The 13,918-nt window shown below is 43.2% G+C and overlaps 1 protein-coding gene across 6 annotated transcripts in view; it reads right to left on the bottom strand.

Moving 5' to 3' along the window:
- The window catches only part of CUX1 (cut like homeobox 1), a 266,767-nt gene that overhangs the window by 31,939 nt on the left and 220,910 nt on the right, over positions 1–13,918 (bottom strand). For 5 of the 6 annotated variants that reach the window (XM_034068862.1, XM_034068863.1, XM_034068865.1 and 2 more), the window contains 3 exons: positions 11,574–11,876; positions 7,066–7,254; positions 2,078–2,342 (listed from right to left, as the gene is read on the bottom strand). The exons of the other annotated variant lie outside the window; for it this stretch is intronic. In XM_034068862.1, coding sequence (XP_033924753.1) covers positions 2,078–2,342; positions 7,066–7,254; positions 11,574–11,876 — 757 coding nt within the window. The remainder of the gene's footprint in view (positions 1–2,077; positions 2,343–7,065; positions 7,255–11,573; positions 11,877–13,918) is intronic. 6 annotated transcript variants of the gene reach the window in all.

Raw genomic sequence — 13,918 nt, 5'->3', positions numbered from 1 at the left:
CAATAGGATTCCCAAGAACCAGGAAGACAAACTTCTCCAAATCTGTTCCCTGCCTTATCTGAAGTTATTTTAAAGAAATAGATGCTCTGAGATGTGGAATTGCTGATGTATGAAGACTTCAGTTTGGGAAAGGAATGGCTGAGGATGAGTATAAAAAAGATAAATAAAGTTAAGTGTGGCCTGGAGAAGATGAAGAAGGGAAGGAGTACCCATTCCTTATAATCCATGAGCTGCAGAACAGTCAGACCCTGCTGCCTTAGCAGAACATGTAACCGTACCTCTTTTGCAGTGTCCTGCAAATGATTTAAGGGTACTTCATGCATGAAAACTAAGAAAACTGTTATACAGGGGAAAAGAACAGGCACGTGTGTTGATCTTCCAGTGGTGGCAACTGCTCAGAGCACCCAGGGATCCAAAGAGGCTTGAAATCTCTCTTTACAGACCTGGAGACTTAACAGCACATCTGGGAACAGGTCCAGACCCCTCAGTGCTGTAAGGCTGGTGCTACCCACCAGCTTACAGCACCTTGCTTATACATTTCTTATTCTGTATACAACTGTCAGCACCTAGTCTACATTCACGTACAGCCTGGTGTGGCTAAACACGCTGATCAATCATGACTTGTCACTCCTTCTCGCAGCACGCCTAAGCAGGAGATCTCATGATAATGAGGAAGATGACACATGCCACCAGTGCTCCCGCACTCATCTGCGTAAGTGAGAACAGCACATTTTGCTGTCAGGCCGAAGGGAACATATTTTCATAGGCATCCCTCCAACTTGTGTATAATTGCCTAGAAGTGGGAATCGGAAGAGAGGCCTGCATGTGGAGGACTCAGAGCAGTGAAAGAGGCTGCATCTGTAGTGCATTCAAGTCAGTGAAATGCAGTGTAAATACGATTATTTGTTGGTTCTAATTCCTTAATCTCGTGTTGTTTACTATAAATATTATTTAACTATTGTGTACAGTGTTTCTGAGCTATCTTATTAAACCAGGCTGCTCCTGCTTCAGTGACTTCTCTGTTTAAAACTGAGAAGGGACAAAGTGGAAAACACCCTTTAAATATCAGCAGTTTCCTAAACCAATGTGGACTAATTGGGAACATTGCTGGCTGCGAGGGAAGGAGCAGAGCAGTACTGAATCTGGTGTCTTTACCTGTTCAATAGTTGTTAGCACCAATTTCTTGGAGAAAAGTCTCCTGTACTAATTAAGATTCCCAATCCTAAGCACAGGTGATAATATGTTTATTCAAATCCTTGTAATTCTTATGCGCCTCTCTAATGCTTTTTTATCGATGTCTCTAGGCCAAAACCTGCTTCAATCACTCAAATATGGTGAAGGTTCCTTCTCATATAAGCAAGGAACTAAACAGACCATCTTATTTCATTTCAGCAGGACTCAATGATTTAATCATAACTAAATCATTTTATCATAAATACATCTGCACCCACATCTTGACTTCAGGGTTATCAGTTCTCTGTCCTTCACGACTTCCCTGGGGAGCTTCCCAGAAATACAGCAAATATTGTGCCTATTTTCAGAGCTCTGGGACTCAAGATCTAAAAGAAAATCCTGGTTTTGCTCATATGTGGGAAAACATGAAGAAAGGAGCACAGTTCTGGTGCCATCCAGTAAAGAACACTTACAAGCACCCCTCACCAACTGACCCAGGCACAACACACTCACCAAACACCTATATGTGTGTGTATATACATGCAAGTGTATGTCTCTGGGAGTGTGTATATGCAAGTGAGAAACACCCATCTTGCTTACTGCAGTGGGATTTATAAATATTCAACAGTGGACATCTCTAAATCCACGCCCACCCCAAAAGCAAGGCTTTCTCTTGAAAAGCACTACTTACATCAATACATGAATATTGCTGCTCCTCAGGGATAACTTAAAATTAGTCTGGAGCATCACTGTTAGTTAGAATCTCTCTCCTGTTAAAACTGTTCATCTTGTATGACTGCTCAGTGCTAGCAGAAGCAGACACAGCTTGCTAAAGCACAGCAGCACCCTGCCCAAGTGGACAGAATAAATCCTTTAGGAACAGGGATCCCGGGAGATCTCCTACCTGTAATTGTGGAACCAGTTGATCACGGTGCTGGTTTTCAAGTTGAGCTGTGTAGCGAGTTCCTCAATGGTTTTTGGTGATGGGTATGGCTTTTGCTGGTAGGCTCGTTTCAGAGCTTCTTTCTCTTCTGGTGCCAGCACCACCCGGGGCTTCTTAAGCTGGTGCTGTGGCTGTGGGCTGGCGCCCTGGCTGTAGTCTATCCCAGCTGAGGATGACTCACAGGACTGACTGTCGCTAACAGAGCTGTGTCGCCGCTTCATGTAGGCTGAAAGAGAAGCACATCGGATGAGCCCCAGCTGAATACAAATGCAAAATCAATGAATGTACGAGCGGTGCAATAAACGTGAGGATGACAGGTTGTGGATGCACGGATGGGCTGTTTGAAGACAGCAGAAAGGAAGAGGCATCATCAGAGATGAGAGGAAAGCAAATGTGGGGAGGATATAAGAGGCAGAGAAAGAAGAAAGGGGACAAAAAGATGATAAATTCACTAGAAACCTGCCAGAGTTTTCTGCTTTTTCAACGTGGGACATAAATAACAGGGTTCAGGTAATACCACTTATTTCAGATGCCCTCTTTTGAGTGGCGAACGTCCACACAAATGCCTGATTAGGACAGCTGCACTTAACTTGTTCTGGTTGGTAAACGCTGCGGGTGTATGCTGAGGTTTCCTAACACTTAAGGTCTCAGAAAGACTGTGGGAGCTGAAGGCAGCCTCAGCTCTGGCTCGAACACACGATGGCGCCCGGCGCCCAGAGATCCCGATGCTGGGCTCAATAACCCTGCTTTTTCCTACAGATCCTCGCTATAGCGGTGACAGGTTATGAAAGAAAAGCAGCCCACAGCATCCTCCCCCTACACAACCTCTTTCAAAATCCACGTATTTAAGCAAGCTCTTGCTGCACTGATGGTGCTCAGTGAGGCTGGTGGCACAAGCCTGTGATACCACTGGTGACTCTGCTCCTGGATGGGGACAGAATTATCCTGGCAAAGTCTGCAGGGAAAGTCTCAGCAAAGGCTGTCACTGACTTGATTGATTTTCACTGGGCAAAGAGAGGTGGGATTTCCTGCACCTGGCAGTATCGTGCCCAAGCATTGCTAATGAGGGGGCTGAAAACAGCAAATATAGATGAATCTTGTCAATAAAACCTTTAATGTTCTGTTAAATACCTTCTAGATATTTAAGAGTTGAGGTATTCAAGAGCTGCAATTTGATAACCTCAGCTATTAAGTTCCAGATTACACCAGCCTGACATCAATCCAGCAGGCACTAAATCTCCAGGAGCTCCCATGAGAGCCAGGCACCAACACAGGGCACGTTGCACTGGTCAGCAACCAAATTCTTCAAGAAACAAATGTCTCTCTTCCCAGAGCTCTGCCTTTAGGCTGAGGGTGCACAAAGAATGAAAATTCAATGCAATCCAATAAGCTGTGTGTTCAAAGCCCTTCTCACACAAGCCAACTTCTGCTGGCAGAGCTCCTGATGGACTGGCCAGGTTTTGTGTCTCCAGTGGGTTCAGCATCCTGTCCTTTATACAATAGTTATGTCTAGTGGGACCATTTTACACTGTGTCTTACTATCACTGAAGTGAATTTTGAACACATTCTGTAACCTTTGGGGGTATCTGCATGATTCTCATTTTGGTCTTCCTGAATATGACAGATTACCTGTGGATTGTCTACTGTGTAAGATCACTGATATGGAACAGAACGTGTGTTGCTCATGATCCATCACTCTGCCACGATACAGTCCTGCATGCATTTGAAACAACCATAAAAAACAAAACTGTGTTTTGGTGTTTATTTAAGTTGTTCCAACTGGATGCAGAACTGCAAAGTGACCTCAAGTAAATGCATTATTTCAATGTCACCTGTTTGCCTTATTTTTGCAGCCTTCAAGGAACTGTTACAACCTTCAATCATGGAATTAATCACTCCAGCAATATAACCTCACATTTACATAAGGTCCTTCATCTCAAAGCCTCCCAGGTGTTACTTCAAACTTGTATGGACATACAAACTACATACAAGGTTTCCTTGTCTCCTTTGATGGCACAACCAAGAGGTCTGAAAACCAGCATCTATCACTTCAGCAATGTGCAGCAGCTTAAAGGAAGCCATGAGACAAACCAGAACCTTGCATGGAAGATGTAGAAGGAGTTTAGGCTATCTCTAACTGGAGCTTCTGGAATTTGGTCAGGTGACTGAGTTAACACGAGACACCCATGCATCAGGATGCTCTGCTTTCCCTGCTCCCCAAGGATGGCATTTTTGGCAGGTCCGAGCTCCCATCTTTAGACTGCTGAGGTCAGCATGAAGCAGTGATAACCTGGGAAAGACATCATGTCCTAACATCCACCTCTGCTTTTGTAACCTCACACTGGGATCACAAAAGGTGCAATGGCTGATTTGGGGGGTCTCTCACATGAATGGAATAAATTAAACAAATCCATGTATTTCCTTCACATAAAGAGGAGGATGTCCCACTGTTCTGTCATAAGCGATTGTATTCCTGCAGGATTCTATATTATCAGAACAAACTTCCGGGGACCAAAGGCACAGTTGTGGCACTTCTCCATGTGCTGAACTAGCACCCAAGCTTTTGGCTTTAATGGTGGTCTCTGGAAACTTTAGATGACGTTTATAAAAGCTTTTCCTTTCTAATTCTTATTTTAAACATATGTGCTGCATGTAGACAACATAAGGAGATCATTCAGCACATTTGCAGTGACAGCAAAGCTCAAACTGGAATCCAAGTCACAAACACACTTTATTTCTGGACAAGTCTGATGTTTTTTTGCCTGCGATCGGTCTCCCCTCCTCAGGAAACCTATGAAAAACCCCCACCCAGATGTGATTTGGGCAAAAGCCTGGATCTGGGTCTCAGACTGCCTTGTTAGGGCCAGCTCTATCCCCAGTTTTACTACCTTTTTTCCCTGCTGCTGTTGCCAATCCAGCATTCCCACATCCCTCTGGGAAGACTCCCCAGCATGTGCTCAGATACAGACGCTATTGCAGAACTCGTGGCTGCCCACTGAGGTAAAACAGAGCTCCTTTTAATATCATTTTTATCTTATGCTGTATTGAACAAGATTATTAAAAAGTGAAATAATGGGGAAATAAAGGGAATTAAATTTTCTCCTGACAGCAGGATTCAGTACTGTTCTGTGAGGAGTGTGACGTTACCAGCAGCACACACACCAGGAGGTTGTAAGGAGGAGGAATGAGCTGCAAAGGTGGTGCAGGGTATCTCAGCCTAGTGAGCGTGAACCCTTGGCTTCCTCCAAAGAGGTTAGTTAATGTCCACTGCACATTTTCAGAGCCTCTCAAAATGGACATTTATAGCACAAACTTCAGAGTGGAGAACAGAAAAAGAGATCTATGCACCTCACCTTTATCATAATTATTAATTTACTCCCTTAATAAAGTGTGGCAGAGAAATAATTGATAATAACGTTTCACTGGCAGCAGCTACAGTTGCATTGTTCTTTAACCACCATTAGCTGAAGGGAAAGTTAAATTCTTAATGTGGCTCTAGAGCAATTCAAAAGGTTAAATCACAGGATCCTTATCTGCATGAAAGGATTCTGCTAGAGAAGAGAGGCTTGAATTCACTTTAGACTGCTCTGCTATGAGGACGGCACTTACACAGTTCAGGAGCTCAGTACAGAGTCTCAACGATTTATTGCCTTATCTCTATTCAGGTGCCATCTCTAGAGTGCATGTATTGCACAGGATTTGATAAGAACCCAGTTTAGAAAATAGTTTTGAAAGGATATTGTCAGTTTTAAATTATTTGTATTCTATTTTCCTGCATTATGGGCAATATTCTCGTTGAGGCTACAAAAATCCCTAGCTGACAAGTTTATTTCTGCCACGTTTCTAACACAGCAAAACCCATCATGGTTCCCTTTGGTTTACAGCTGTAGGTGGGAAACCCAAGCGGATTTTACTCCCAGTGGAAGATCACACACAATTTGTGATAAGATCCTGCTCTGCATTATATTATACTGGTTACTATGCCAAGGATTTGAATTTGTTCTTAAAAGCATGCAAGACTACAATTTTCCCAGAAGCTCCCTCACTGCAGTTTTAAATATAATCATAAAGTTCTTGATCAGATGTGTAAATGCTTTCAGGACATCAGTCGACAGCAGTGCTTTCAGTGCACACGATGAATGTCGTCTGTACTAATATCATTAAGGGCTAGCTTGAGAGATGTATATATCATTAATTAGTTAACTGCTGATAATGGCAGCCTCTGAGTTGCTCTTGTAAAATCACATGAATGTACTAAAACCAGGGCTCTGCATAACCACTGGGTTTTAGTAATGGATTTATAGAGAGCAAGATAAAATCTCAGGATATACTCTTTACTAAGATACTCAATAACAACTGAGGTGTCTCACAGGTACATACTCATGACCTAGCTGGTTTTTGTGATCATGCACTAGCACAATCAGCTTCCTCTATCCCTATAAATGCCAGAAATTCAATTATTCTCAAATACCCTTTTATAAAGACTGCATTTTTCTTTCCTCCCAGTGCCCATCAGTGCAGGACTGGCAAGAAGCTCTCTCGGGAATCAATGCACAGTTCTTCCAGCACAACATCTGTGACCAGCTGCAGTACTATTAACTAACAACCCAAAGCCAGCTCCCAAACTCACATTTCTCATTTGGTAAGGCAAGTTATCAGTGATACACCAGGGCCTCAGTGATTAATCTATAGGAGAATATAGCACTGATTTCATGACAGCTGGTGAATATTCAGGGTTTGGGGTTGGTTTTTTGTTTGGCTTTTTGTTGAGATGTATCCGCTTGAGCTAGCGTCAAATACAGCTATGAAAAGCTGTCAGGAAGTCCTTTTGCATAACCTTCATAACGCTGGATCAATGCTGCCTCTATACTATTTATGGAGAATTATAAAAGACATGGGCATCTCTGAAAAAATGGAAAGCCTGAGTCAGCAGTTCTGCTCCAAGTTACCTTTTTTCTCCATTCGTTTCATATCCATCAGCTTCTCCACGTTGTTGGGATCGTTCAGCCACAGCTGCATGCGGACAAAGGGTTCCCGTCCCTTCAAACTCAGCTTGTGCCAGGGCTTCGGGCGAGCCAGGAGGTCTGAGACAGAGCCTTGTGTTAGCCCTAGGATTGTCTCCCCAAACAAACGCTGACCTAATACGAGATTGAAAATCGCATGAATTCATTCAGCTGAGAGACGAGGCTCTCTTCATAGCTATAAAGACAGAACACATCTACGAGATCATTCATCAATTATTCTTACTTCAGAATTGCTTGAAAACCCAAGAGAAACATTTAGAAGAATGAAAGCTCTGCCCCCCACTAAATGTGTAAATATTGAGCTTTAGTTAAATCCTTAGGATCTGACTGTGGCAAAGGGGGGAGGCTCAACACGTTTGGGGAGCGGGACCTTACAGTGTGCAAAAAATACAAGGAATGAGATTAAAAATAAACTGAACTTTTAGCTAAGCAGGCAGCTAGTGAGCAGTGAGGCTACTTAGTTCTTATGCAGGAGGGTAGTGCAACAGCTTCATTCCAACAGGGCAGTCCAAACATTTCAAGCAATCAATGAACCAAGACCAGCGCACCCCCCTGCATTCAGCAATGGCCACGTAAGTGTCCTCAAAGGCACATGTACACACTTTGTGCTGTACTATCTGTGGTGTTCTAACTGTGTCTTACCAACTATAGATAATCACATTTTACAACGTAACAGCTTTTTTACAGCTTCTACAGTACTTCTAGTTAAGAATACTTAATTTTAATTCTCCTTCTAAAGGCTATCATCTAGCATGGCAAGAACTGCATATGCTTTTCAATGTACAACATTCGTATGCGCATTGGTAACGCTAGTTTTACATGGTTAAGATCTAACTTATCAAAGAGTGTGGAAAATGCCTGCGCAGCCCAAACCCTGCCATACAGCTGGTTTTCTAAACCCCTTCACTTCAGTGTTCTTGCTAAGCTGAACTACTTTGATACACGACAGTTTTTGTTACAAGATGGAGCCTGAAGTCATCCCAGTCACACCTGTGATTCCTGATAGAAGCACAGCTATCATGTACTGTCAAAGTAACACAAAGATCTCTCCATACTGACCAGCTTCAGGCTTCAGGGTCTTGTGTGTGATCGGTAGCTCCTGAATGCCCTCACTAACACACAGCAGAAGGCTTTTTCTTCACTTCCTATTGAGGCCAGCATCTGTTAGCCAGTGGCAACAAACAGATCCCTAAGGGACAATGTGGATACGTGGGGACTTGTGCTCCTACAGCTGTACAGGACACTCCTACACTTACAAAAGCACCATCAGCTCTTGCCTTCACAGCCTCACCTGATCCTGACAAAACAGGTCTTGGAAAGTATCTGCTCTATAGACCCACACCCCCTGTGCTTAACTCCATGGATCTCCTCCTCTTCAAAAGACATCCCAAGGCTTTTGCTCTGGTGATTTTTTTTCACCTCTATGGAGAAAGGAGGGAGTGTGGGAGCAGTCAGAAGCTGCAGAATGTCCATGCAGATGCAACGGGCACGTGGGTCTACAGAGCTTTTGGAGGAAGCAGCTGAGATAATGAAACACAGCAAGGGGAAACAAAGACAGGGCTAACATGACACAGTCTGCTACTAAACCCAAACTAACCTTGGAAATGGTTCTCAGAGACTGAACAGAAACCTGAAGTCAGGATTCACTTAAGCTCCTAAGTAATAAGTGATTTTCCACTACCCTCAAGATCAGGAAAATCAGACAAAAGAATTAATTCAGAGCCAATTTTCAATCATGCATATTGCAGTTAACCTACTCCCTGTTTGTACTGAAAAACACCAGTGAGGCCTCATCCATTTACCTTTAAACCTGCCAGCTACTAGCAAGGTAAGACAGCTACTTTAAAGATCTTTTAACTTGCCTCCCTAAATAACTTCCCTTTAATGCTCCCCCCAGTTTCTAACCCCAGGCTGGGCTCTGGCTGCAGTGCGATGAGCTCCAACAGCCACTGTGCAGTGCCAGGGTGCCCACTGCGACTGCCTATGTGGCTGCCCAGTAAAACAGAGCAAGGAACTGATCCGAGTCAAACCAACTTCCTGAGAATAAAAGGGCCTCTTTTGCCTCAGACCAACTGCTCTGGTTTGCTGTGTGGCCACAAGAGCAGGAATACAAGCACAGATCTGCTGCGGAAGGAAACGAACTTCAGACTACAGCCTAAACATCACAAATGCGTACTTGGAAGGAGGTAATGATCACGTTCTCTAGGTGTTAAGAGCAAAGCTAAAGGTGTCATTATCGTATCCCAAGATATGGCAGGGCAGGATAAAGCACCTGAAACACTCCCAAGGTAATAGGGAACGTGTCAGAAATCATTCTAAGGAGGCAGCAGGTATATCACACTCCAACTTCATCAGAGTGCTATTAATAACTGGAATATTTTTAAGCACAGGTTTCCTAAAACTCCTGCTAATTCTCCCCATCTTTCACCCTAATATCCTTCATGACTGTTCCCACTGATGTAACTCCTCATGGATAAACCCTGTTTATGGTAAATTATGCTGGTTTCATGGTTAGTCCTGGCCCTTTCTGCTAAATCCTCACCACTGCAATCCTTCAACAGCTCACTGCATTTGCTTTCCTCTCCACGTTACATGTTACCCACCAGTTAATCACTGGTAATACTATGACATTTGGGATGAGGAATACCAGCAACATCTCAGCATTAGCACTGCCACCATTATCTGCTAAAATGGTGACTGTTAATCAATGTTAAAAGGCACGGGAGGAGACACCCACCAAACACATCATGACTGGTTTTTGCACAACCATGGTCTTTACTGGCTGATGTTACTGGAACAACTGAGCCACCACCAGTTGCCTAGGACAGGTTCACAAGGCCCTGTGGCCTAAGACAGAGAAACCTGTGCACCGAGTCAATCTGGTGCACTAGCACACTGAGGGCGCAAAAGGAGACATTGAAACTGGTTCCACACCTAATGCAGAGTTTGGGGCACATTTCCTGGCTCTTCTGCTGCTTTTTAGGCTTGTCAGCCACACTGTAGGAAAACAAAAATCATGGGAAATAAAAGACTAAGTAAAAATGGCATCAAAGCAAAGGTCAACAAAAATACTTTTACAAACCTCTCTGGAGCACCAGAGCAGGTACAGCACTCAACAGCATTTTGCCCAAAAACTAGGGGCTTGAACCTGAAAACCCTTACCATGACCTGTGGCTTCATCTCTACATTACCTCCACTGACCAAGCAACCACAGTGTGCCCATGCAAATGCCCACAAGCAAGTAATTCTGTTGGGTTCAGTGGAACACCATTTCATCAGGGTATGCCTATGATAAGGGACATTTTATTTTCTTCCTAAATTATGTTAAATGAGAATTTGCAACCTCCCCCACCCCAGTATTCTTCCCCTTAAAAACATATCTGACATTATTCTGTGCCTAGCTGAAAAAAGCTTCCTTATGTACCCAAATAAAGGAGTTTTTACTTATACAGCCATAACAGTTCAGTTGATATGGATAAAGTTCTTCTCATATAAGGACCATCAGCAGTCTAAACCTGAACTTATCTTTCTCGTCCCATCTCTAGTCACTGGAGAGCAATTGGTACCTCTGGAGAGTACCAAACATCTGTTTTGGACATCTAAACACAAGTGAAGTGAAGCCCACACTAAGCACCAGAAGCATGTTCAGGTAACACTGGGGCAGCCTTACTAGCTTCCCACTAGAGACTTCAATGGATTCCTAAAGGTTTCCAAGCCTTGTGGGGGAAGTAAGTGTTAAACACATATGAAGAACTAGTGATTTGGAGGCAGTGGCAGTATTAAGCCTGGATTTCCCATACTCAGATCAGGTTATTCCCTTTGATTATTCCAAATACACAGTCATGTCAACATTACGCTTGATTTGACACCCAAAAAGCAGCCTCAGCTTTGCACATCACAAAGCAAAATAACTGAATGGCCCCATGTACTTCCCTACAGATTCACCTAAACCTCAGCTGAGTCTGAACTCACCCTACTAGCTTGACAGGTATGCTACATTCCTGCTTGTGATGCACTTCCCTCTCCGATCACATTGGACTACTTTAATTCACCTGTGCCTAAAATGTTGGGGCCTTCAATCTATAAGCATGGGGAAAACAGCATTTCTGAAGGGGGCACCTCCCTGTCTTTGGGGTCCTGGTCTTCTTGATGGCCTGCTGGACTGTATTCAGGTTGCTGGGAGCAGCATCTGGCTGGTGAGCCAGAAGCAGAGGTTAAGAGGAGCAGGGGTATGATGATGTTTTAAATAGAGTGTGACAATCTGCAAAGATTTTTCTACCAGTTCAAAAAGAATAGAGAAAGATCTTTTTAACAGCTTAAAGCTTAGGCCAGGGTCTAACCCAAGTGTTCTTGTGAACACCTACTGAAATGCAGCTTAAACATAAACACACGAACACCCATTTTGGTCAAGAAATGAGAATAAAGTGATTTACCAAGGTTGTTGTCCGTTAGCACTTCTTTGACCCTCTTCGTGATGCCGTAGGTATCCAGCTCAGGGGACATGGCAACCAGTTCTTGAATGCTGAGTGCCGAGTGGCCTGACAGCGGCAGAGGTGTTGTAGATTGGGATTCAGAAGCAGGCGGCTCACTGGATTCCTGGGATTTGCCATCCTTACTCGTCTCTATAGTGGGACAGGGCTGCTGTACCAATTCAGTCAGGCTCTTCACTGATTCACTGGAACTCATGGGAGATTCAGGAGCAGGACTGCAACTGGCAGAAGTCTTTGGAGTGCTTTCTGTAATTAAAAGAAGAAAAAAGCCCCCACTTTAGCATAATTGTAATGTTTTGATTGCAGGATATTTAACTTGCCTTCTCATTGATATTCTACCTACTTAAAGAAATGCCTAAGTATGCAAAATACTACTTGTTATGACTTGGTTACTAAAAAGCCTCTTTTTAAAAGCAGAATTATTTTCTAATTTTATCTTGAGTCATCTCTGCTCTCTCATACAGACAAGATGTCCAAATACAAATAAAAATCAGGAGAAATTGAAGCAAAATAGTCCCTAAGTTTGCAAGAAATCTCCTTGCTCAGGAAATCTCAGAGTTCTGCTTCCCACAACATTTTTGTGTAAGGATGCTTTTATATCTCCCATTTTTAGACTGGTTTAAGCCTCCTTCTGTGGCTTGTAAGAAAACTCACTCAGCTACTATTTTGTAGTGTCAATGAGGGATTTTCTACCAGTGATACAACTCTGTGGCTGCAGAGCGCTACTGATTTCATTTTGTTTCTTATCACTCACATCACATTTTTACACTTCTCTTTGCCTAGAAATAACTTAACAAGATTAAAATGCAGTTTGTAATTATGGTGTATTAATTAACGTGTTTGAGAACCCAACATAAAGATAGCCGGTGGATCAGGAGACACCCAAATCTGTTATTGTGACACTCTGTTTAAAAGAAAGCTTTCTGAATCTGTTAATTTGCCAACAGAAATAGGCTCTGTACAAAATGTTGTTTCCCCCTAATAAATTCACAGTTATCTCTAATGGAACGGAGCTTATGCTGAAAATCCAGACATCTAAGGGCACAGTCTAAACATATTTTCAAGTAACAACACGCAGACAATGTGGTTTAGAAGAACAATTCCCTTCCAAAGATAAAGAGCACATGCAATTTCTTCCCCATTTTTGTGGGGCTGCCTCCTCCTCCTCCTTGCTGTCTCACATCTCATTACTTGACACGGTTAATCGCATGTGTATCAGTTCATACATCAGTGGATTTGTCTCGAGCTCTCTGGAGGGAGCTTACAAGGCTCTCAACTGTACAGGATGAGGCCAGTCCCCATCAAAAACTTAGTCCCTCTAACAGAACCGTTTCCTGAGCATGGCAACACAACAGTGAGAGAGGCTCACTCAGCATCAGCTCCTGTCACTAACAGCATATTTTGCTATTTCTCAAGTTTGTTTGTTATGGAGAGTATTGTGAAACCATTACAGCACATGCAGCTTGTGCAGCATGGAAGCATATCCCAAACACTAAAGGAAAATGCTACATAAGTGGGGTCTACACGGAGCAGGGTGCATAGTGTAATTGTGTTGTTCAAGGTAATAGAAGCTTTCAAGACGTTGCATTTTAGAGAGGTTTCCTGACACCCTTACATAAAGTTGCTTACTCAAAGCAAGCAATTGGACTTTTTCCTTAGTGCTTTATGAGAGATGCAAAAGAGGCAGGCATAAAAGGAAAGCAAGGTGCATATAAATCCTTAAGGTAATAGGGATCCTGCAAATCTTATTTCTTCTCTCTGTTCACCCCAGGTCATCATACAACTGAATACAAACCCCAGCAAATGTTATTTTTGTATCAGGAGCAGCAAAGGAATTGTACTGTAAATTTGCCCTGATTCACCCATGCGAGGGACCAATTTGGCAGATCATCCATCTTGTTCACTGTACACTGTCAGGGATGGCATGAATTCCCTCCATGATAAACAGATTTCTTCTCAGGTCTGTGTCCTTTAACCCACAGCAAGGTCAAAATTATGGCTGCCTAGCTAATAAACTGCACGGCTCTCGTTCAAGTTCCCTCTAATTTTGTCCCTTGTGCCAGCTTATACAAATCTTACTGAATAACTAGAGCAGCTGCAAATTTCCTATACAATTCCTCAACCGTGCGCTGCAAAGCACATGCACACACGGAGCGCAGGGAAAACCCAAACCCCCCCAAGCCCCCAACCACACAGGGCTAAACAAAAGCATTTCTGAATGCTGCTTTCTCCCTCTCCTTTCCCTGCCCAGCCTAATTATGTAAACAACAAAGGTAATCTCTGTTACC

The sequence above is a fragment of the Melopsittacus undulatus genome, chromosome 13, assembly GCF_012275295.1.
Source record: "Melopsittacus undulatus isolate bMelUnd1 chromosome 13, bMelUnd1.mat.Z, whole genome shotgun sequence".
NCBI classification, from domain to species: domain Eukaryota; kingdom Metazoa; phylum Chordata; class Aves; order Psittaciformes; family Psittaculidae; genus Melopsittacus; species Melopsittacus undulatus.
Note: the sequence above shows the minus strand (reverse complement) of the source record. Positions and strands in the feature narration are given on the sequence as shown.